Genomic DNA, 21,756 nt, shown 5'->3' with positions numbered 1-21,756 from the left:
TGGGGACACCAGTCCTGCCAGCGCTTTGGGGGATGGGGATGCTGGGGCAGAGGTGGCCGCACAGAGCCACACCACCGCTCCCCGTTAGCAGAGAGGTTGGCACACGAACAGTGAAGGCAATTCATGCGGGCCTGATGAATATGAATGACCCTAACAACACCAGTGAGCCAGCAGGAAGACTACAAAAGCCTGTGGCTGGGTTCGGGCACACCACAGCAATTAATGAGGTGACACCCACACAGAGCACGGGCAGTACCCTCCGCTTCCGACCTCTCTTAAAATATAAATATTTTAATATTTTAAATAATTTAAATAATTATTTATAATAATACAATAATAAAGTAAATAATTATATTAATAATTTAAATATTTTAAAATATAAAATCTACATCTGTAGCTACAGAAGCGGAGGGCCCTGCCTCCCAGAACGTGCTAACTCATCCCCCTTCACCTGCTCTGTGTTTCCAAGGGGCTGGCATGCACGGGGTGGAGGGGGGAGCTCCAGCACGACGCACGGAGAAAACACTGGTGGCAAATTATCATCTAAAACCACCACATGGCAGGTGAAGGTGTCCCAGGACTGGCTGAGGGTTAACACCCGTCGTACATTGGCTCAGAAGGGCTGTGCCACTTCTAGCAAGGCTCATTAGAGCGCAGGACTTGGCAGGGAGGCTCTGCCTCTCCTTTTCTGTGGCAGACACAGGCAGGTGGAAGACAAGAGGTTGGACTAAGATGCGATTTCTGGCACTTGAGGCTCCTGGTTCACAGATCCCTAAGGCAGGGATGTGAGCACATATGGTGGGAACCAACCAATCTATTTTTTAAGATGCAGGCTTGACCAGGCTCCTACTAGAAGAAGAATGAGCCAGCCCTGACCCTCCTCTCCCTGCACCCTCGTGTCCGCGGCCATGCAGCCACCCCAGCTTCCCTCCTGTCCTGCTCCCAGCGAGACTCCCGCATCTTCCCTTCACAACAGAAACAGGGAAGTTCCTTTGAACTTACGTTCTTTCTTTTCCTTCCTTATGAGAGCAAAAAGGGGAAGGAAGGGTTGAAGTGGGCTCAATGCCTAGAATCAGCTGGAAAGGGGAGGTGGGAGCAGTGATGTTTCTGTTGTGCACATTACTCCCAAAGCACTACCAGTCTGCAGGTGGCTGTTTCTTTTTTCCCCTCCTCCTTGGCTCAGTTTCCAGTTTCCTTTCCCAGGCTGCTGCTATATACAAAGGGAGACCTGGAGGGGAAGGAAGCCTTTGGTAAACAGAGCTCTGAGCACAGAGCTCTATCTCCTTACATATCCCTATTCCTATTTACATATCCCTGTTCCTATTTCCTTACATATCCCCCCCCACACCCCTAAACCATCTCACACGGGTGGCTGACCTCACCCCCACCCCTTCTCGGCACCGGGGTCTGTACTGCTGCAGATCTCTCCCTCAAAATGCAAGCCTCCAGCTACAGTGCTCGTCTCCTAAGGAGCTACCAGAAAAGGTGTAAGCAAAAAGGGTCCCAGGGCTGACTTGGATGCTGCTTTGGGTAACCAGGCACCTGGAAACCAGCCCCCCTGCATGCAGCATCCCATGCTCTGCTCCTTCCTCCCTTGCTCAGGAAGGCAGCAGTGGCTCCCAGTGCGTGCCCACAGCAGCTCCCCTCAAGCTGAGCCACAGATACTGGCTGAAAACATCCTGCAGCTTGGCTCAGGCTTCCTGTGCAGCTGATAACCTCTTTCCTTCCCTTCTCCCTCAAATAAACACCTGCAGTTTTGTTCTCTGGAAGCGTTTTTAAGTCCTGTCTTAGAAATAACACATACGCACACAGAAGAGAGATTCTTCTGTATCTGGCCATTTGCTTCCCCCTCACTGGGACATCTCCAGCAGCACAAAGACCCTTCTGCATCAGGAGATCCCTCAGCTCCCCCTCCTCATGGATAACAGGCAATACAAGTGCTTGCTTACATGTCAGGCTGCTCAGGGCAAGGATCGTGGTTCAGAGAAAAGAAAAATCAAGCTCTGTGGTAAAAGCAGGTCTGCAACAAGGCCCCTGAAGGAAACTTGCCACTTTCTCCCTGCTTATCTTCGTGCTAGAGGCCCGAGAGGCTGCCTGGTCTCAGTCTCACTTCTAGGTTGAGGTTAGGGCTCAGGAACAGGGAAGTTGTCAAACTGACAACCTGCAACGCAGACTGAAGAAAGCAGTCATTTTTTTTCTCCAAACAAAAATGGGCCAGGGGTTGCAGAAGCAGGTACCTCAGTGTCATCAGTGTCCTCTTCGGTGTGGCTGAGGAGAGCATGCAGAGATCTGAACGTGTTTCAGTAGCTATGAGCAATTACATAAGTCATTTGACAGCTCATTTGTAGCAGCCTTTAGCCTTTCCACTTCACCAGATGACTGCCAGCCAACTGAGGAGCGGGAACCAGCTTCATACAAAAGCAGAACTGTAAGCTGAAACAAGCTGAAAAGACAAGGCGAAGGCGGCACACCTCAGATTTGCTGCTGTAAGACACGTATCACACAGTGGGACATTTGGGACAGCGTGATTGTACCAACGGGCAGAATCACTTCATACGTTGCCTACAAGTACGGATACTTACAGCAACTGGGGACCATTAAAGGCATTGCTTGGAATAAAGACACCAATACATTACTTTTAAAAATCTTTATGTGAATATAAAAGAATTATTTCCAAAGAAACAAAACAAAAAAGATTAAAAATTAGTGCAACTTTTCAGGTTCTATGCAACACAGTGTTTACATTTGTTTTAAACTGATGATGTAGACACTGATACACAGAAAATCTTAACTCTAGCTTGACTAGTGGGGGGAAAGGGGAAAAAAGCAAGGAAGTCTTAAGAAAATCATTTTACTAGACATTATAAACTCAAACAATTGTTTTCATTTTCTATTTCCTAAACTATGGCTACTTAAATAAAACATCGGTATTGCTTATATTACTTATTTCCAAGTAAGTTTATATTGTATAAAATAGAATACCCATATACATATATATTTAATGAAGGAAAAAAAATGAGTTCAGTGAAAATTTTTTTTTATCTGTTTCTTAATCCACTACAATACAGCTGCTCCAAGTCTTCTCAAAACTGCTGCCTGATCCACCTTAAGAAGAACCTACTAGCCCCGAATTTGTATTATTGCTACAAAATACTTCTCTTCCATAGCAGTTATTCTTAATCTCATATAAAGAAAATTATGAGTTAACAAATGATATGTCAATCTGAACTTATTTTTGCTTCTTTGGATCTGTATTACCCGTTTTACCAGAAAACGACCAAAATTACTAATAGTGCTGATTAAATTCAGCAATATTCCATGATTTCAACTCATCACTTGAATCTGTTCTTAACTGTGAAATCTGGGTAGGACACAAATTAATCCTGCTGCTGAACCAAGCAGCCTCTTTCTTTGCTCTGTCCCAGCAATGGCCAGAGCTTAGCAGTGGTGCACACTGCAAACAGCACTTAGATTAACATCGTTCTGCTGTTGTGCCACATGAAATTTAGCCAGAACACAGCAACTCCAATAGTAGCCGTGTTTGACATTAATGAAGTTAATATTAAAAGGATATTTATTACGATCCTTTCTGCACACCCAGATGAGCTGAAGTGAATACAACAGTATGGCTTATCAAATATTTATTTCTGCAGATCAGTTCCTCATTCACAGAACATAATGCAAGTTGAACCAGCTATAAAATAGCCACTCTTCCACAGGTTCTCAAAATCCCAAAGAAACGCTAAATAAGATTGCATTTAGCCATTTACGTTTTTTACGTTTTAACAGTTCAAAAAAATCCCAAATAAGTAAAATCTTTTCTAATACCTGAACACCTGATTCATTTTTGGCATCCCCAATAAGAATCCTGGGGACTACCCCACCCTAAAAAGGCTTATCCCCAGCAGTAGTTCAGTATTTAAGTTTTTTCATTCCTACTCAGAAGACAAGCTTCTAATTAAACAATAGGGAGGTTCTTGGTCATTTTTGGTCCCAGGGTCTGCAGTTTTGAGAAGCGTACATCAAAGACATTTGCTCCAAGGTTTTCACTATTCAGCACCTGATATAACTACAGACACAGCTCTACCACTGTGAGAACAACGAATGTATCAAGCCTATTAACTAAATGATACTTGAAGGATGTCCATGAAAGTTTTCATGCTGTAAAGAACAAAAGCTGAGACCCATTCAACACCATCAGTGACAGTTTCACATTTCACTAGAACACACCAAAGTACTAGGCTTTAGAAAAGTGAGAGTAAGCCTTAGCAAAATGCTTATGTTCTGCTGCTCACCACCAGCTCCCACACCACTAACAGATTAAATATGCAATTTTATCTTAATAATAATAATAAAAAAAATACTATCACTGCAGCAGTAAAAGACTTCAAAACCCAAGAGGTAGTCCAAAAAAGCAGAGTCCTGAAGAACACAACCTGACAGACATAACTGTCCAACAACAGCTCGTTTGCAATATTCTGTTCCCACCATCTTTCACGAGTCTGGCTTTTAAATGCCTCGTGTAGATGTAAGTTTTGCAAGGAGAAATTTTCACAGAATGCCTAAACATCTAACACTGTAAGCCATCACCTCAATTAAGAAGCAACGCTTACTAAGTATTAAAAGTGAATACTTCCCTTTTCTCTAGCATTGCATACAATGCCCAAGAAAAATATTAAGATGCTTGGGAAGGAAGAAATCAAATAGCAAGCCATACTGAGGGGCATGCGATCTGCAAGACTACGCAGAATTCACAATTCAAAACATATTCAAAGTAGCAGAAAATTCTGCAAAAGAAAAGCTGAACCCAGTTCTCAAAAGATGGCCTTAGAGGTGCAGACAGACATATGCTTTCACTCATGCATATGGTTGAGAATTACATTAGGTTTTGGACTGGAACAGCACCCTCAACTACGTAGTGTTAAGTGCATTCATTTAAGGGGTGCTGCAATTTTATTTTGTTTAACCACAGGTAGGAGTTTGTTCTAGCCTCTTTGCAAAGAAGAATGGAATTAGCAAACTTCTTAAAAATACAGCTTGCAACAAAAATAAGACACTTTGTAAATAAAGTGACATAATTTTGTGAAAGGTAGCAACTTCCCCCACCCAAATTTCAGGTATTAATCCCAATTTCATCTTCTTAGATCTAGATACTGGAACTACTACAGTTTATGCACTCTTCTCCCTGCCAACAAATAATTTTTGCCGCCAACAATTAGCAAAGCAATCTCTCATTTACCTGCATAGCACAATTAGTTCAGAATAACTGCAGTGAAACCACATTTAAAAATGAAGAAAATTAATTTCTATTCAAGAGGTTGTATAAATAGCTGGAAATACACAGGTTTCCTTCCCACCCACACCACTACCTGCGCCCTGGCCTCTCACTCTCCCCGACCCATAAATGAAGTGTACCAATACTCCAGACTTTTAAAACATAGCCCAGACTTGAGTTAATACAATAGATTTTTTTTTTCTTAAACAGGAAAAAAGTCAGCTTATTTAGCTTTGGTGAATTCAACATCTTAAAGACAGGCTTTCCTTAGTGTATATATGCACAAACTTAATTGTTATTTAAATAGACTGAGTAATTGTGCCTCTGACTTGAGATGACAAAGCCTGTCTTCTCTTATACAAGTCAACTAGTATGACTTCTTTTTTTAAATAAATGCAAATATTTTCTTACTTCTAAAACTGTATTTTATATTATTTAAAAAGCATTTTTAAAACTTGGTACTGATCTTTTAAATTTATTTTCAGAAGAGCCTAGCAAAAACGTCAAATATTGCCAGTTTCCTGAAGTACATTTTTGCATAACATCTCCCTATTACAAAAGTCGACTCTCTAGCCCAAACACTTTAAATAGTTTTAAATATATAGTGCCAAATTTTATATTTACAATATATTCTGAAGGCAAATATAAATCTTAAGTTGTGCTTGTAAATACATACTGCAGTTATTAAATCTACTTCTACTTGGAAAGCTATGTGCTACCTTCTAGATACCACCGATCAAATTAATCACTTCTTGTTAGGTTCTGATGTTGAATTCACATTTGCCCTCCATCATAACCTCCTCTTTCATCAAGTAGTTGAAGTGGAAGCTATAAAACTTTTAAGGACACTTAAGCTTGTGAGTTTCCCTCATGGTCCTTGTGGTTCAATCAGATGTTGCACCTGGTACTTTAACAGTGAGATTCCTTCTGGTATTGGTGACGTGACGTTGTTGAGCTAGGAAGGAGCGTCCTGGGCCATCTCTGCAGGCTCCACTACTGCCAACAAGTCTAGCTTCCATACCTAGTTTCTGGAGGGTTAGGCTCTGTAAATGAATTAGATAATACTTAACACTACAGCAAAACAGAAGAAAAATGGGTCATCTTTCACACACAAAGCTAATGTTTATGTAATATGCACAAATAATTGCTTTTATTTTATTTCTAATATAGCCTTGTGGTGCCATGCAAGGTATAAACCAATGCAGAAGTAAATAAGATTCATTCATTACAGAATGTTAATTTTAGTTCACTGTGAACTTGTTCCCTTATTAAGCATGACATTTAATTTTACTTTCATTGTTTGATTTCCCTCCCCAGTCTGTATGAAACTCTGTGCTTTGATTCAAATGAAAACAAACTTTCTCTAGTCCCTTTCATAGCAATCTAACTTTATAAAACACTTTGCAACAACACTGCTGTAGGATGGCTCTGGCTTCACTTCACAAACACTGTGCTAGACACTGCACATCTAAAGCAGGAACATGAAAACCTTTGGAACTATGGTCTCTCTTGGTCTCACACCTAAGAACCTCAACAGTAACAAGTGCCTATTGAACATTCAAGAATTTAGCTCGATAAATTCATAAATTCCGTAAACTTATGAAAACAAATGGTACATCACGATGGCAGTCATGGCCTATGACAAATTTTAAGTCTCCTGTTCCAAAGCACCAAAGACAAATAGAAAAGATTAAACAACATAATTTTACGGAATATTTGATTGTTATATCATTTTCCCTTTACGCTGCTGTCAAGCATGTTGATGCTGGCATTTCCCAAGTTACCTCAACAGTACTGGAAATTGTAGCTGGAACTCACTGAACTTTGCATTCTGGCCTACAGTCAGGATTAGCAAGTCGAAGAGTGTGATCTCATTTTAAACTGGAACTCTCTCACTTGTCTCCTTTTCCTAGTTCAATGTTTTTAGGCACGAGGCCATGCTAACCTGCAAGCTGGATATTTCAGACAAGTAGATAAGTTACAGGCTTTCTGTCCTAAGCACCAGTTTATAGCAAACTTCAAAAGAAAAACAGAGATGCAAGATTTAATTGCCACACTTAGCAAAACGTGTTTCTCTGATTTATAAGATACCTGCAAGTGAACTTTTGACCCACCTTGTTATACCACGCAGTTACAATTAGCTTTTCCTCATAATCACGTAATTTAGCAATTTTGTTTTCTGTCTGGAATGAGACAGAGAAGAATATCAATTAAAACACAGAAATGATCTGCATAAACTTTCTTCAGTCCACGAAGTGAAATAAGCACACGCAGCAGAAATGCTTCAACATGCAAAGCAGCTAGAAGGCTTACAGATATAAATAAAGATACTTCCTTAAATGACAGAAATTACAGGCTACCTCAAGAAATGCAACTTCTATTTAAGCTTAACTGCTTCAAATTTGCAACTTATTTTAAAGCTGGGAAAAAAATACATGGAAAAATGAAAAAACATGGGAAAACTACATGAAAAAACTACAGGGTGTATTAGAAAGTCTATAAACAGATTAGCAGTCTCTTCTCACTTTAAAGTGAGGAAAACTCAAAAACAAGAATGTACCCCTAGCTGCAGAATATTCTTATTGTATTCCTGAATTTCTGTTCTATGTGTCCTCATGTGTCTTGCCCTCCAGATCTCTCTCTCACCATTGTTGTTGCCGCCCTTTGGACATGACACAGTCTTTTTATATCCTCCTTATACTGTAGCACCCCAAACTGCACACAGCAGTTGAGGTGAGGCCACAGCAGCAGAGAACACAGCAGCACAGTCCCCTCGCCCGGCCAGCAGTGCCATGCTTGATGCATCCCCGGGTGCAGTTGGCCCTTTTGGCTGCCAGGGCACACTGCTGGCTCATGTGCAAGTCGCTGAACAAAATCCCCAGACCCTTTTCCACAGGGCTGCTCTCTAGCCTCTCATCCCCTGGCCCATACATACAGCCAGGGCTGCCTGTCCCAGGTGCAGAATCCAGTTTCTCTTGTTAAGTTTCATGTCATTGGTGATTGCCCAGCCCTCTAGTATGTCAAGGTATCTCTGCAAGGCCTCTCTGCTCTCCAGGGAGCCAACAGCTCCTCCCAGTTTAGTGTCATACCTGCTGAAATAACTATTCTAACCAGTCCCATCGGGGCTGCTATAAAACTGAATGCAGCATTTCCCAGTTTTCCTTCGCCCTTGGACTACTGCCAGCATTCCTTTCAGAGAAGCACAGGCAAGCAAATTTTCCTGCATTAACGGGTTACACTCTTCTGGTTTCAAGCACTCCAGTATACGAAGTCACTAACAATGGGTCTATTAAACAAGTCATTGCCCTAATACCTAGTCAATCACACAAACTAAGTTACATTACTACTGAAAGAGGTCAGACTCCACGCTTCTGTACAAGTTACTGTATTGAAGCAAAGCCATTAGGCTAGTGCAGTTTCACTTAGAGCTTTTCAGAGTTTAAAAAGTACCCAAATTAGTGTTTCGGGTGTACACAGAAAGACTATAAAAAAAACTTAAAGTGCCCATACAGATTCATGCTACGATAAAATCTTAATTTAGCTAAGCTAAAAATCTCTAGGTTGGATGGTCTGCACAGTTCCTAACTGAATGCAGCACTGAAGGGCACTGCACCATGAAGAAACAGTAATTTGATTGTCTGATATCTGAGACAGCAGAACACGTAAGAAGTTAGTATTAAATATGCGTAAATGTTTACCTCCAATGCTTCAATCTTTTTGTCTCTCTCTGTTATCTGTTTTCTGAGTGACATAATTTCTGCTGATGCTGGATTTAGCTTGGGGTCTAAGGTTTTTATCACCTGTACAAGGCAAAACCAATACGTTACATGTCAGCTTTGCATCTCATTTGCTCACAGGAGAGATACAAAAGCAGACCAAACTAGTGAAGTAACCAGGATGAAAACTAGGCTTTCATACAGTATGAAATAAGATATTAAAAGTTATTGAAGAATCATTAATGCATCTCATGGTTCAGGCTGAACAGTGTTCTCTCATACATTACACTGATTGCAACTGAGCAATTTGACCAAAAAATGCAACATGCAGCTATTAATTTTAGAGGGGAAGGGGACAGGACAAGTCAATGTGTTCAACAATTCATAGGAATGTATATGTTCAGAAATATGCCACTCACATTTCTTGCTTTCTCAAGGTACATTTTATATCTTTCTTCCATTGCTTTCATGTCCTCATCTTTTTTTCGCAAGGCTGCTTCCAGTTCTCCAATCTTCTGGGCTGTTTACAGAGATCATTAACAATGACATACAAAACAAAAATAGACATGGTACTTAAAACATTCCCCCTCCCCCCCAAAAAAGAAACAAACTTCAGTTACTACATAATTTCCCCTCAAAGTTCTTATTTTTGTTTCAGCTGAACCATAAGATCTTAGATCTGACCCCAAATTCCCATTTTGCAAGGCATCATTCAACAAAACAATGCCCTCACGAGGCCTCCTTATGCACTTTTTTTTTCCCCCAGTTTCAGGTTTTAAAGCTACACTCTAGCAAAAAGCCTTATCCCGACAAGTATCCCATAGCCAAGTAGATATATGAATCATTTCAGAAGAAACATAACAGGGGGGAAGGGAAAACAACTACTTACGGTTCTGACTGACATCAGGCTGCAGTTCTGCAAGAGCAGCCTCCTTCTTCTGTAACTCATCATGAACTTCACTCAATTTTTCCCTACAAATGAAAGACTGTACTGAGGATTAAGCCTGCAACTAAATTGACTTTCAAATTGAACCTTGATTACCTAAAGCTAGAAGCAAGATAGTGGGGAAGAAAAAAAAACACCAAAAAAACCCTTCTAGCATCTCTTTAGCATGATCTACAATCTGATGGAAGGATAGACGTATTTCAGAGGAATTAAATGCATTTTGAGTACAGCAAGAGTGATGGTTTTAACAGTCTGTTATAGAATCAAAATGGTAAACTGCCATTGGTAATGAAGAGATGGTTAAGTGAATATTACTGTAACAAGATTATCATGACTGGAATAGACAAAACCTGAATGCTAATACTTAACTCACTACATGCATGGGTTCTCAAGACAGTGACTTGGAAAAAACAAGACATGGGTATGAAGATTTAGGCAGTTTATGTGCTAAAAAAGTCAAATTATTTGGCATAATTAAGTTATTGAGGATGCATGTGTCATACTTACATATGCGCTGCCAATTTCTGCTTCAGGTTGCTAGACTACGAAAGAAAGTTAAAATTCAGTTAATTTCAATACTTCACACCGCACAATGTTAAAAGTGTTCTTACAGATGAGCCTAGAATACTTAGCACACCTAAATTAGCTAAGCCAAACATAGCTTCAAAGACTGCATTTTTTATGCATGTCTATAACTGCATTCATGGTATCTGTCTGGTGCAAAAAGCAACCTCAGTATCTTCTTTCTTTAAAGCTATCCTCATTATAGCATCACTTAATCCTACAGTTAGAGATTTAAAGAAGTAAAACATAGAAGAGTTAGTTTCTTAAAGAAGGGGGAAAAAAATGGAATTACACAAAATATGATTCTTTTCCAGTGAAAACAAATGGGTGGTGTATTTTTTTGATACGAAGCAATAAAGCAGTTTCCAAGTTTGCTTACTCTTGCTACAACATAAAGATATTTTACACCAATGAAAAAAAAAGAAGAAAAAGAAAAAGCACCTATCCAGAATCTTGCCTTCTTAGTATGTATCAGAACTAAACGCACCCACAAAAAAGAGGCACATCTAAACAAGACGTGATGCTATACTGAAGAATTTTAAACAAAACTTGTGTGACATATTCAAGGTCAAGAAGCCTGAGCATTTACTTACTCCTTCTGTCTTGGATCCCTGCTCCTGCAAAGTCTTCTGCAGATCTTCAATCTGCTGTTTTAACTCTCCAATATGCTCCTCATTTAGCCTTTTAGGTAGAAAAGCCAAGAAAAGCCAGTTAATACCTATCTTAAATAGATCACAGCACAGTAAGACTTTTCTTCTCCATGCTTAGATGATAATTTTGCAGAGGGTTTACCCAGCAGCACTTAAGCCACAAAGAAACTGATTTCAAATTCTTTTAGTCTGACTTCAACTTCTGCTGAAACAAACATTTGGCAGCTTTATTAAACATTTTATAATGACAGACCCAGAATCATTTTAAGGTTTAAGTAAGCTTAATTGCTCCTAAATACTCACATCCTAGTAAACTGCTTTCAGCATTCATTAAGTGATAGAGAAATTCAGACCATATCCCTGCATTATAACATTATTTGTTTGCAGTTCTAGAAATAGTTTATATCCATTCTTGGTCTCCCAAAAATCAGAGCTAAGAGCATCCTATAAACAACAAGTTCCTTCATAGCATGCTAGACACAGAACTGCCAAATTTTAAGACACATTTAAGCTTTCCTTCTTTGCCTCATTACCCTTTCCTGTTTTCTTCACATTGTTGAAAAGAAAAAGAGTAACCGGCTTCCTGCACAGTACCACGCTACAGATGGAAGCCACAAGACCACTCTGAAGGGCCAGAAACCACATTTTTCTGCATTTAGGATGCTGTTTCACCCATTACCTTTTCTCAGTTTCTAGTTCATTTACTGTCCGATGCTTTTGCTCCAGCTGATTCTGGAGCTCCATAATACGTTCATTTTCTGATCCTTCCTGTTGTAACAGAAGCATCTTATTTTCATGCTGCAGCCGAATAAACATTTCTCTGAAACAAAAAGAGGAACAAAAAGATCATTGCTGATTAGGAAATAATCAGAGGTAATATTCCTGTTCTGCCTAAATTGAGCAAAATAAGTTCCCCTCAGGAATACACTCAGGGGAATAATACAATTTTTGATTAAGTGTAACTTAAAATTCTCAAACAATACAACAGGTTTTTAAGAGAAATGACAAAGGTTTAGATTATATAATTCCAAATTCAAATTTTGTTGAGCCTTTATGTTTTACTCTGCCAGACTTTCACAGTAACATTAGCTAGCCTTCGCTATTCTGTCTTACTTGCTGTGTATTGTTTGTTTGTTTTGTCTGCAAGCCAAAAGATGAGAATTGTTTCAATCCATAAATGGATATTTTCAAGACAACCTTTACATAAAGGAAACTGACTTTAAAAAAAAAAAAAAAGAATGCAAATCAGTTATGTTTTTGGGAAATAATTATTAAAAGCTACATGGGAGTCTAGAGAAGCATCATGGAGAGAAATCTAAGTGGGAGACAAAGTTGTTGCTGAAAATACTGAACTCACATGGAGATGATTAGTAATATGCCCCACACATAAAAATCCCAAAACTGGCTCAACGTTTGTGTCTTACCTATATTCTACCGGCAGAATTTCAGCAGCAAGATTATCGTGGCTTCTAACACGAGACGCACCTGAAATTGCATGAGAAGTTTGTTTGAACAAACATACAGAAATAATTAACATACAAAGAAAAGCCTCTGAATATAAAGCAATACCTGCTTGAGTCAGATGATCCTGCTGCATCTGTGAATACCGGAGCTCTTCATTAGTCTCTTTTAATGCATCACACTGCACTATCAGTCTCTAAGAAAACAGAGATGAAAGTAAGTCACACTGCAACATTTTAGGACCAAATAACATTAATAAGGACTAGTACTATGTATTCTATACATGCATTCTATGTATATATATATATATATCTATATCCATAAAACAAAAATATGAAACATACAGCACTGATTTTCATTAGATGTTCATATAAGCTCTCATTCAAGACACTTACTTCTTTTTCTTTGATTAAAGCTTCATATTTTTCTTCAAGTCGTTTCATCTCAAATGCTAGCTTATCAGCTCTTTTTGATTCTTCAGACAGCTTGTTATGAAGTTCCTGGACCTTTTTATTAAGAGAAGACATTCAGCAAATGAGGGTTTCAACATTCTGTCTTTAAGAATTATGTTAGAACCTTCATTCATACCCAGTTTAGCAAAAATAAACAGCTGATCCTCCAAGCTTTTGCATGTTTTGGTGTGTTTTTTTTTTTTGTTGTTGTTGTTGCTGTTGTTGTTATTAATTAAGAGGTAATGAGCTTTTTGAATGATTTAACAAGTTCAGGTAGCTCCTTTCATTATTGCAGGAGTTAAATGTTTTATTGTTGAAATAAATGCTACTTTCACGGTTTAAAGTAAATTTCCCTGAAGAAAGTTAATATTACATGCATGTCATCTCAGTAATAGCTGAACAACTTCTCCCCAGGAACACAAGTTACCTTGGTTGAAGTAAGTAAAACCTCCAAATCATCAAACAGTTGACTGAGAGGGAAGCTACAGTTAAAATTGCTAGCTTGACTCTCTTTCCCGGTTTATTAAAGCAAACTGCAGAATATGAGGGAGTTTTCAGAGAAAAGGTCTAAGGGGGCAATACAGGTTAAGTCCACGGCCCATTAAATTAATTTTTGTTGATGACATCGTCATCAATTGAAAAGCAACTACATTTTTTTTTGAATGATTTAAATCCACGGCCTGTTAGATTAAGCCAGTCATTGTTTTTGTTGATTTTTTTTCCAATCAAAAATAATAAAAATATTTGCACTCAAGTAAGAATATCAAAAGAAAAAAAGTAACATCTTAAGTATAGATGCAGTCCTACCTGTCTTTTGTAGGTTTCTAACTGGGCACGGGCTGCATTGGCTTTCTTTAATTCATCTTCCAGACTGACTGTATTGTGCATATACATCATGTTGGTTTCCTGCAGAGATTTGACTTGTCTGCGGAAGTCATTCAGATCCTGTAGCTTTTTACGATATACCTCAATAGTTGATTCCAGCTTACTTGCTTTGTCTGCAGTAGCCCTTAAAGAATAAGCAGGAATTAGCACAGTATGTTTCTTCTAGAGAGACTAGAGTCAGATTCTTCTTTCATGCAAATTCAAGCAATTTTCAAAGGCAGATGCAACATGCTTAAAAGCAGAATTAAATCTTACTGCTTTATTTTGCTGACCCTTTGAAACAGTTCGTGTAATGTGTGCACCCAGCAGCACATCCAGTCACTGGATGGACCCTCTCTAGAGGCAGCTGGTACTTGCATTTGTGGCAACACAGGCCTGGACACAGAGGGTTGGGAAATACTAAGAGTGCCCCCAACATTTATGGACTTGTGTGTATTGGCCATCCACATGATACCAAAAGTTATGTCAAAGTTCTAGCTGCACATACACTTTTCTACATCAGAAAAGTCAGCCTCTTGACAGCGTAAAATGTTTTCCTTAGTAAAAATGTCCTCCTTAATAAGATGCACATTCACACTCATACAAAAATTTCCTAATTCATCCAGAACTTAACTTTCCACTGCACGTGAAGAACAGTATCTGTACTTATTTTACCCTGCTTTGCAGAAGAATTCTTATACTAAGAAGAGGTTATGTGTGAAAGCTTGCATTTCATCCCTGCTTTGTCAAGGGGCCTTTTTCGAACATTTATTTTAGACCTTGTTTGGGTAAGACCCATCCACAGAAGTAATAGCTGTAAAGAATTCTTTTGAAATACAAACCCTTATGTTTAGTCATTAAATCCTGCCAATGTGGAGAAAAAAATAGAAAGAAAAAAGAAATCTGTGTATATTATATACCTAAGAATATCATTTTCGTCTTTCAGTGCCCTAGATTCTTCTGCCAAAGAGGTCAGTTCGTTGTTTCTGTGTTGCAGTTCAATCAGTTGTTTTTCTAAATCTTCACAATGGACACGATAATCATCTTTTGCAGCTTCAAGCCTACCAGATCAAAAACAGGAAGTCTATTAAGAATCCATATTCATTACATATTTTGCTCATGATGACCCATTTAGTGCTAGAACTATTAAAGTAAGAAAAGGGAAACCTATTGATTTGAGTAGTAAAAAAAGGGTACTGTAAACTTTTGACTGTCTACTTGTTAAATCACAATGAATTCTGTACTGCAAATTTATGATATGATATTTCAAGGAATCATATGAATATTTTTTCATAGGAATTACAAGAAGAAAGACTAATATGTGAAAGAAATCAGTGCATTAAGGAGACTTTTTTAAACACAAATCACGTTGGTGCTTATTTCTGCTTTCCATCACCTTTTAAAAAAGTGTCGAAGGGCCACAATACTGTGATTACAAATTAACAGCTTTTTTTTCCTTCAGGGTAAAGGCCATCTTTAAAATAGGTTATGTTAATACAGTAGTAGAAAGTTTTTATAGCAAAGGAAATTAAGATGGGAAATCCTTAAGGGGTACCAGAAAATCTTGTAACGTATCTGACATGACAAGCAAGGGTTCTTTGAAAGAAAAATAAAATGGTTTCATACCTGAAGTTTTCTTCTTGAAGTTGTTCTAGTTGCAACTGTGCATGAAAATACTTTTTTGCTACCACAGTATTTGGATCATCAATAGAGTCATCTAATTGCTCTAGTCTGTCATTCATAATCTCATTTTCTGACATCAAGCTGTTTTTTTCATCCTGAAGGGCAGCCACCTAGCATAGATAAAACAGCATCACCACTGTGAGACCTGTCCAACCAGAAAGAACTAAAGCAAGACAGCAGTATATCACCAAATTAGTTTATGAAAAAGGTTGAGGGTTTAGAAATTTTAGAATGTAATTTACACAGCATACAGATGCTTTAGTGTATGTAAGTTATGAAGCACTAAAGGAGAAGTCCCTCTTAAAAAGATAAATTTTTGTAACTGAAACCATGGTAAAGGCTTACAATGGGATATGGAGAGAAACTAGTACTTTTATTAAAAAGGATACCATGGATGCCATACAAAAAAAAAAAAGTACTGGTGTCAAGGTTACTCTCCATCTTGCTTGTACTTAACAATAAAAAGCAGGATGGCACTGGCTAGCACACTAACACAGTACTGCCGTGCGCTCAGCAGTGGATGGTTGCGCAAGAAGCAGTTTCAAGCGCCATAAGCTGGTAAGCACACACGCAAAAGAAAAAACCTGGACAGCTTCATATAGAGCATGCATTTTTGGCAACAATCAAACAGGTTTGATACTGAGTGCTCACAGCTAAGCAAATGAGAATACAACACTGTACTGAAACAGTCAGTATATTAACAGCCATAAAATGGGGAAGGATTAAGAGGCTAGAATCTTTAAAGTTTTTCTAGTGAAAGCTGTTGTGTTAATTTTAACATCCTGTCAAACGTAAGAGCGTGTAGCACGTGTTAGTTAACTGGCATTTAAACAGGGACAATACGCTTTTTGGGTTATGCTTTCCTGAATCATAAAGAAAACCTACCTTTCTTATATTCTTGGAAAATATCAAGGAAGACTGAGACCTTACAAGTGAATTTATTAAGAATTAGTTTAAATGAGAAGTGTCAATCAATATTATGGCTTCAATAAGTAAGTTAAGAATATATATATCGTGATGACATTACTAAATAAAACATCAGATATAGCCTAAACAATGCAACATTAAGAAAAACAGCTTGTTTGTGATCATAATTTAAAAATCTATCAAACAGATCTAAGAAACAAAACTGTAATTCCTATACCACTTCATTAGATGCTGGCTCTCTAGGTCCACTCCTTTTTAAATACTGGATATCAGCTTACTGTATACATGCATGCACAAACACCTGTGGGTAAAGAACATATCTGAGCCTTACTCAACATCCTTACTGTTCAAGGCTCAGCCACTCCTGAAACATGCAGAGAATTCACATTTTTTTAATAATTTTAAAAGAACACCTGCCCAACACCTCCTAAAAACAACCCTTTCACACAATTCAGAGCAAGTTTTCCGTTTTTTCTCAGTTCCTTTCTGATAGTTCTCTCTTCTATTATTTCAGCATAACAGAAGTAGTATAAATCACTGGACCTCAAAGTCAACACAAATTATGAAAGTGTATTTAAAAAACACATCATCTTATTAAAAAACTCATCTGTTTATAATCAGCAGTACCCTTCCCCCAACATCTTTAATGCCTTCACCTGGGCCACACTGTTATGAGCACCTGGGTTTGTTTAACCCATTGTTATTGAATAGAGAAATCTCTGAAGGAAAAACTTGTGGGGGGTATAGGAGAAACCTCAAGATATCTCCACTGAGACATACTAAGTCTCCTAATGGAAGCAGAAAGGACAGGTAAATTATTACCAAAACTTCTAGAAGTAAGAACATTTGAAGAGTGAACACAACACTTTGAAAATTTTAACAACTGTGATCTGCAAGCTCAGCTGTCAGAGCAATCCTCTTGCACATTTGAAAGAATGGGTTTTCTTCTGCAGGGTTCTCCTCGCAAATACTTTTACACCTTTGTTTTCACCAGGAACATGTACTATTATTTCAAGAAAAACAGAAGTAAAATACTAGTTTAATTCTAAAAAGATCTTCCTTTGCATCTGCAATTAGCAAGGAGAGATCCTTTTCTAAACATATTCTACTATTTCAGTTGTTACTACACTATCTGCAAGAAATTTAAAACTGGCCTCTTGATTTATTTAATTTATTTTACATAGGTTCATAGAGCCAGTATAGTTCTCTGGCTCCTATAAAATGTCATACAAATGTTCACTTCATACAGAATCAAATGTGAATGAACTGCCTTACCACACTAACCTCTTTTTATTCCCAGAGTATAGGGTCATAACATAGGAATAAAACTTAGGGCTAACAAATGTGTTTGTTTTTTTTTTTTTTAATTATTTTATTTATTTATTTTTAAAAAGTGAGTTAACTTAAAGTTAATTAAAAGTTCCATCTTATTGTTATGAAATCCTCTCTCCTTCCTCTAAAGAGACTGGATTAACTCCTGTATCCATTAAAAGCAAAAGTAAACGTATTATCAGTGTGGTTAAGCAAGAAATAATGAAAACGAATTGATCCTATTTTGCCAAATATGCTCCATGTTAAAATTGCATACAATAAAGAGTTTTTAAATTTTTAGATAAATTTGAATCTTTCATCAACAGCTGTTGGAAGCAGCATAATTTTCCTATGATTAAATCTAATGACTGATTATTATATGAACTGCTTTTTTTTGGATACAGTTTAAAGGACTAAAGGCAGCAGTGACTAAAAATGGAATTGGCAATTGTTAAATCCATGGTAGCTTTGTTTTCATGGCTATTTGCTACTAGGAGTAAACAAAGGTAGAAGATGAGGTCCTTTGTCAACTCTTAATGCAAAGGTTGCTTCATCTTACACTTTCATCAGGACACTATTTCCAGTAATTGTATTCTGGAGAAGAGAATGGCTGCTCTTTCCAGAAACAGACAACTTTCTAAATCTTAAATCACAACCACTACATATTAAATAAGCTGCTTGCTGTTTCTTACCTGCAAATCTAGCTCTTGACATCTTTGTGCCAACTCTTCTTTTTCAGCTAGTGCTTCTTGAAGATCCTCCAAAGCTTTTTTAAGCTTTTAAAGAACAAAGACAGTGAATTAATTCTGGCTTCCACAGGGTCTCAATTGCTTATATAAATTGTTTAAAGAAGGATGTTAGGCATGCACATAGACTTAGAAACCCCCATATACTGTTGGATCAGGATCTCTGTTCATTTCAGCCACATTTTAAATTTATACCACTTGTAATAAATGAATTATTGAAACTCAGAGTAACATTCAGGTTCAATACAACAACTTATGCTAGCAGCAAAACAAAGAACACACCCAGCAAGAACCGTATTGTCGCAGTTTCCAAGTCCCTGCCTGTTAAATGCCTCCTGCTCATTGGTTCACATATGCTCAGTAACAGAAACTGTAAGACTCATGTACATGGATGAAGTCTAAAACCTGGTTCCCTGGCTTCCTTCCTCTCAAAATTAAATTCACTGTCAACACAGCAAGATCTTTCCAAATTCAGGCTTACACTGGTCAATCAAAAGTTCCTCCTTTCAGAAGAGAAATACAGATGTTCCTTTATGAGCAGACACTTTTACAACTTCATTATACATTCACATTAATAAAAATTTTCATGACCTTTTAAAAATAGAGAAGCATTTAGCCTGATACAACTGAGTCTTGATGTCCACTTAGCTCTTCTGGCTATGTAGGTTCACATTGGGATGTTCTACCCCATCAAGGAAGATTACCTAGCTTTCACTTCATATGTTGTAGAGAAGCTGTATTAGAACAAACCTTGCTACCCACTTCTTAGAATTAGCACTGAAAATGATACCTTATTGTATCATCTCAGCCTACACCAGCATGTTGCTCTGCCCTTTGTGAACCACTGTGGTTTAACACTGTCAACACTAACTGGAACACACCAAGCAGTTTGTGCAGAGAGGAGACAACAATGAAATTTATTGTTGAGTGTTTTTTTGTTGTTGTTGTTTTTGGCTGATTGGTTTTAAAATTGGAGAGGAAGAGCTGTCCTCTTCATTTGGGAGATGAAAAGATACTGATTAGTGTTCAATCTTAAGCTGTAACAGCTACAAATATTAGGCAGTTACCTGCTGTTCCATTTCAGTTGATGTATCACTTGCAGATGGACCCATCACTTCCTTGCTCATGAGCTACAGAAAAAGGCCACAGGAAAAAAAAAGGTTAAATTAGAGGTTAATATTCTGCAAATTTGCTGTCTACTGAATATCAGCTGTATTTTCCATCATTTCCCTCAATACATCAAAATAGATTAATAATAATAAAAAACTCATTGTTTGTAAAAGCTTTGAAGAAAATCTAGAATAACAGGGCAGATTTCTCCTTGATTAAAAAATTAACCAAGTGTGAACAGTAACGTGTTAATGGATGAATATATCCCCTGCTGAATTAATTGCTAGCCCCCAGTCAAGTTAAAAGGGAGCAGACCAGAGGACAGGATTTCACTCAGTGAATTTAATAGTTATCATGCTTCTTTGTGTCACTTACGCTAATTGTCATTAAGCACAAATAGGAACATTAACACAGCTCTCACTGATCTCAAGTACAAAGATATACATTGTATATTTAACAGCAGTTAAAGGGCTTTACTTCTTACTCAGGCATTAGAGTTATTCATAAGATTTCTTCAGAAAGTTTGATTAGTCATAAAATAACAAACAATTATTTCTACCAATAGGGTATTAACAGCTTTAAAACCTGCATAGCTAGTTTAAATCTCTAAGTTTTAAAGCCTCCTACCAACTCCACTGCTATCTGGAGGGATGTGCAATTACATGTTACATTTTCTTCAAACATCAGTATTGTAGTTCTTGCCTCCTTCCACACTCTCCTGAGCTTCACAGCCCTGAAGCTCACAGATCTGTAGAGACTGTAGAGATATGCTGTAAGCTGGATCATTGCAACAATCCAACTAAAAACACAGGAAAATGGCAGGGGGAGGGCACCATGACAAAAACAGAAGAAATTCTGCTGGGAGTTCATAAATCAGATGCTGGAATGACCTATCAGAACTATGCAGCCAAACTGTTGCCGTTAGCATAGCCTTGGGTCCAAGACGATAACACTGGGACAGAAATTTCAGAACCTGACTTCGGTATAAACACCAGCTGCCATGAGATAGACATCTCGCGTGAAACAGGAAATATTAAGCATTTATCATCTCCACAAGTTGAACATTTGGGCATAGGAGACTAAAATCAAAACCCTTTAGCTGGAGTCTGAGGTCTCTTGGTTCTAATCCTCCCAGACAACTTAGTCAAGTACTTAGGCTCTTCACAGACATTTATTTGGATTAAAGAATGCACAAAGATCAACAATTGGATATACAAACTTCTCAGCTGACATTAGGCTTGGAATTATTACTTACCTCTTGTATGGCTGTCATGACAACATGCTGAACAGACTCTTCAAGGGTCATGATATTCTGTATGTGTTCTACGAAAAAAAAAAAATGGTGTGACTCACGATACAGACATCATAATGGCTTGAGTAACACGACAGCTTTTTTTGTTTAATAAAGATCAAGAAGTTCTTCTCTAAAATGCTGTTCTTTTTACAGTGCTATTATTAAATCAACATCATTATTATCCAATAAGATAGTAGATAAATTATAAATTCTTAAGTGAACAATTTTATACTATGTACAATAGAGAAAGCAGATTAAGATATCTTTCTTCCACGGTTCTTTTTCTAATAACATACCTATACAGACGTATAAACATAAGTTATTGCAAAGGATCAAAACCCTTGCAATTGAGTTAATGAGGTATAATGAAATATAGTTATTTCTAGTATCTTCATTCCCAATGCAACCCAACTTAGCATACTTCCTAAGCATTCTTTGATGAAATTATTCCAGACTACTTAGGAATTGCAACTGTTCTACCAACAAAAGCATGCCAGGATTTCTTAGCCATCAGAGCATTAAGCATTAGCTCCTGTGAGAGATTATTATCTCTACAGATAGATAAAAGACTAAAGATTGTCAAAATGCAGTTTCTAATATCAGTTTTTAATTTGATTTGCTTAATTGGCATTTGCATGGTAAATTTTAGGTCTTGGTACTTGTTTCACCAAGTAGGAATAACCCCTCACACACATATTTCAGACTATTTTCACCCCATCTTGAACATAATTTGAGTTTTATGCACAGAAGCAGAAAA

The 21,756-nt window shown here is 37.7% G+C and overlaps 1 protein-coding gene across 2 annotated transcripts in view; it reads right to left on the bottom strand.

The window, feature by feature from the left end:
- Positions 1 to 2,632: 2,632 nt before the first annotated feature.
- Positions 2,633 to 21,756, bottom strand: part of HOOK1 (hook microtubule tethering protein 1) — a 31,023-nt gene continuing 11,899 nt past the window's right edge. For both annotated transcript variants that reach the window (XM_038182884.2, XM_027462676.3), the window contains exons 6-22: positions 20,961 to 21,028; positions 19,663 to 19,725; positions 18,542 to 18,625; positions 15,555 to 15,721; positions 14,849 to 14,989; positions 13,872 to 14,073; positions 13,008 to 13,118; positions 12,721 to 12,808; positions 12,576 to 12,636; positions 11,831 to 11,971; positions 11,095 to 11,182; positions 10,445 to 10,479; positions 9,881 to 9,963; positions 9,411 to 9,511; positions 8,974 to 9,075; positions 7,390 to 7,458; positions 2,633 to 6,318 (exon numbers count right to left, since the gene is read on the bottom strand). In XM_038182884.2, the coding sequence (XP_038038812.1) occupies positions 6,160 to 6,318; positions 7,390 to 7,458; positions 8,974 to 9,075; positions 9,411 to 9,511; positions 9,881 to 9,963; positions 10,445 to 10,479; positions 11,095 to 11,182; positions 11,831 to 11,971; positions 12,576 to 12,636; positions 12,721 to 12,808; positions 13,008 to 13,118; positions 13,872 to 14,073; positions 14,849 to 14,989; positions 15,555 to 15,721; positions 18,542 to 18,625; positions 19,663 to 19,725; positions 20,961 to 21,028 (1,763 nt within the window). In that variant the 3' untranslated portion in view covers positions 2,633 to 6,159. The remainder of the gene's footprint in view (positions 6,319 to 7,389; positions 7,459 to 8,973; positions 9,076 to 9,410; positions 9,512 to 9,880; positions 9,964 to 10,444; positions 10,480 to 11,094; positions 11,183 to 11,830; positions 11,972 to 12,575; positions 12,637 to 12,720; positions 12,809 to 13,007; positions 13,119 to 13,871; positions 14,074 to 14,848; positions 14,990 to 15,554; positions 15,722 to 18,541; positions 18,626 to 19,662; positions 19,726 to 20,960; positions 21,029 to 21,756) is intronic.

The sequence above is a fragment of the Anas platyrhynchos genome, chromosome 8, assembly GCF_047663525.1.
Source record: "Anas platyrhynchos isolate ZD024472 breed Pekin duck chromosome 8, IASCAAS_PekinDuck_T2T, whole genome shotgun sequence".
Taxonomy (NCBI): Eukaryota; Metazoa; Chordata; class Aves; order Anseriformes; family Anatidae; genus Anas; species Anas platyrhynchos.
Note: the sequence above shows the minus strand (reverse complement) of the source record. Positions and strands in the feature narration are given on the sequence as shown.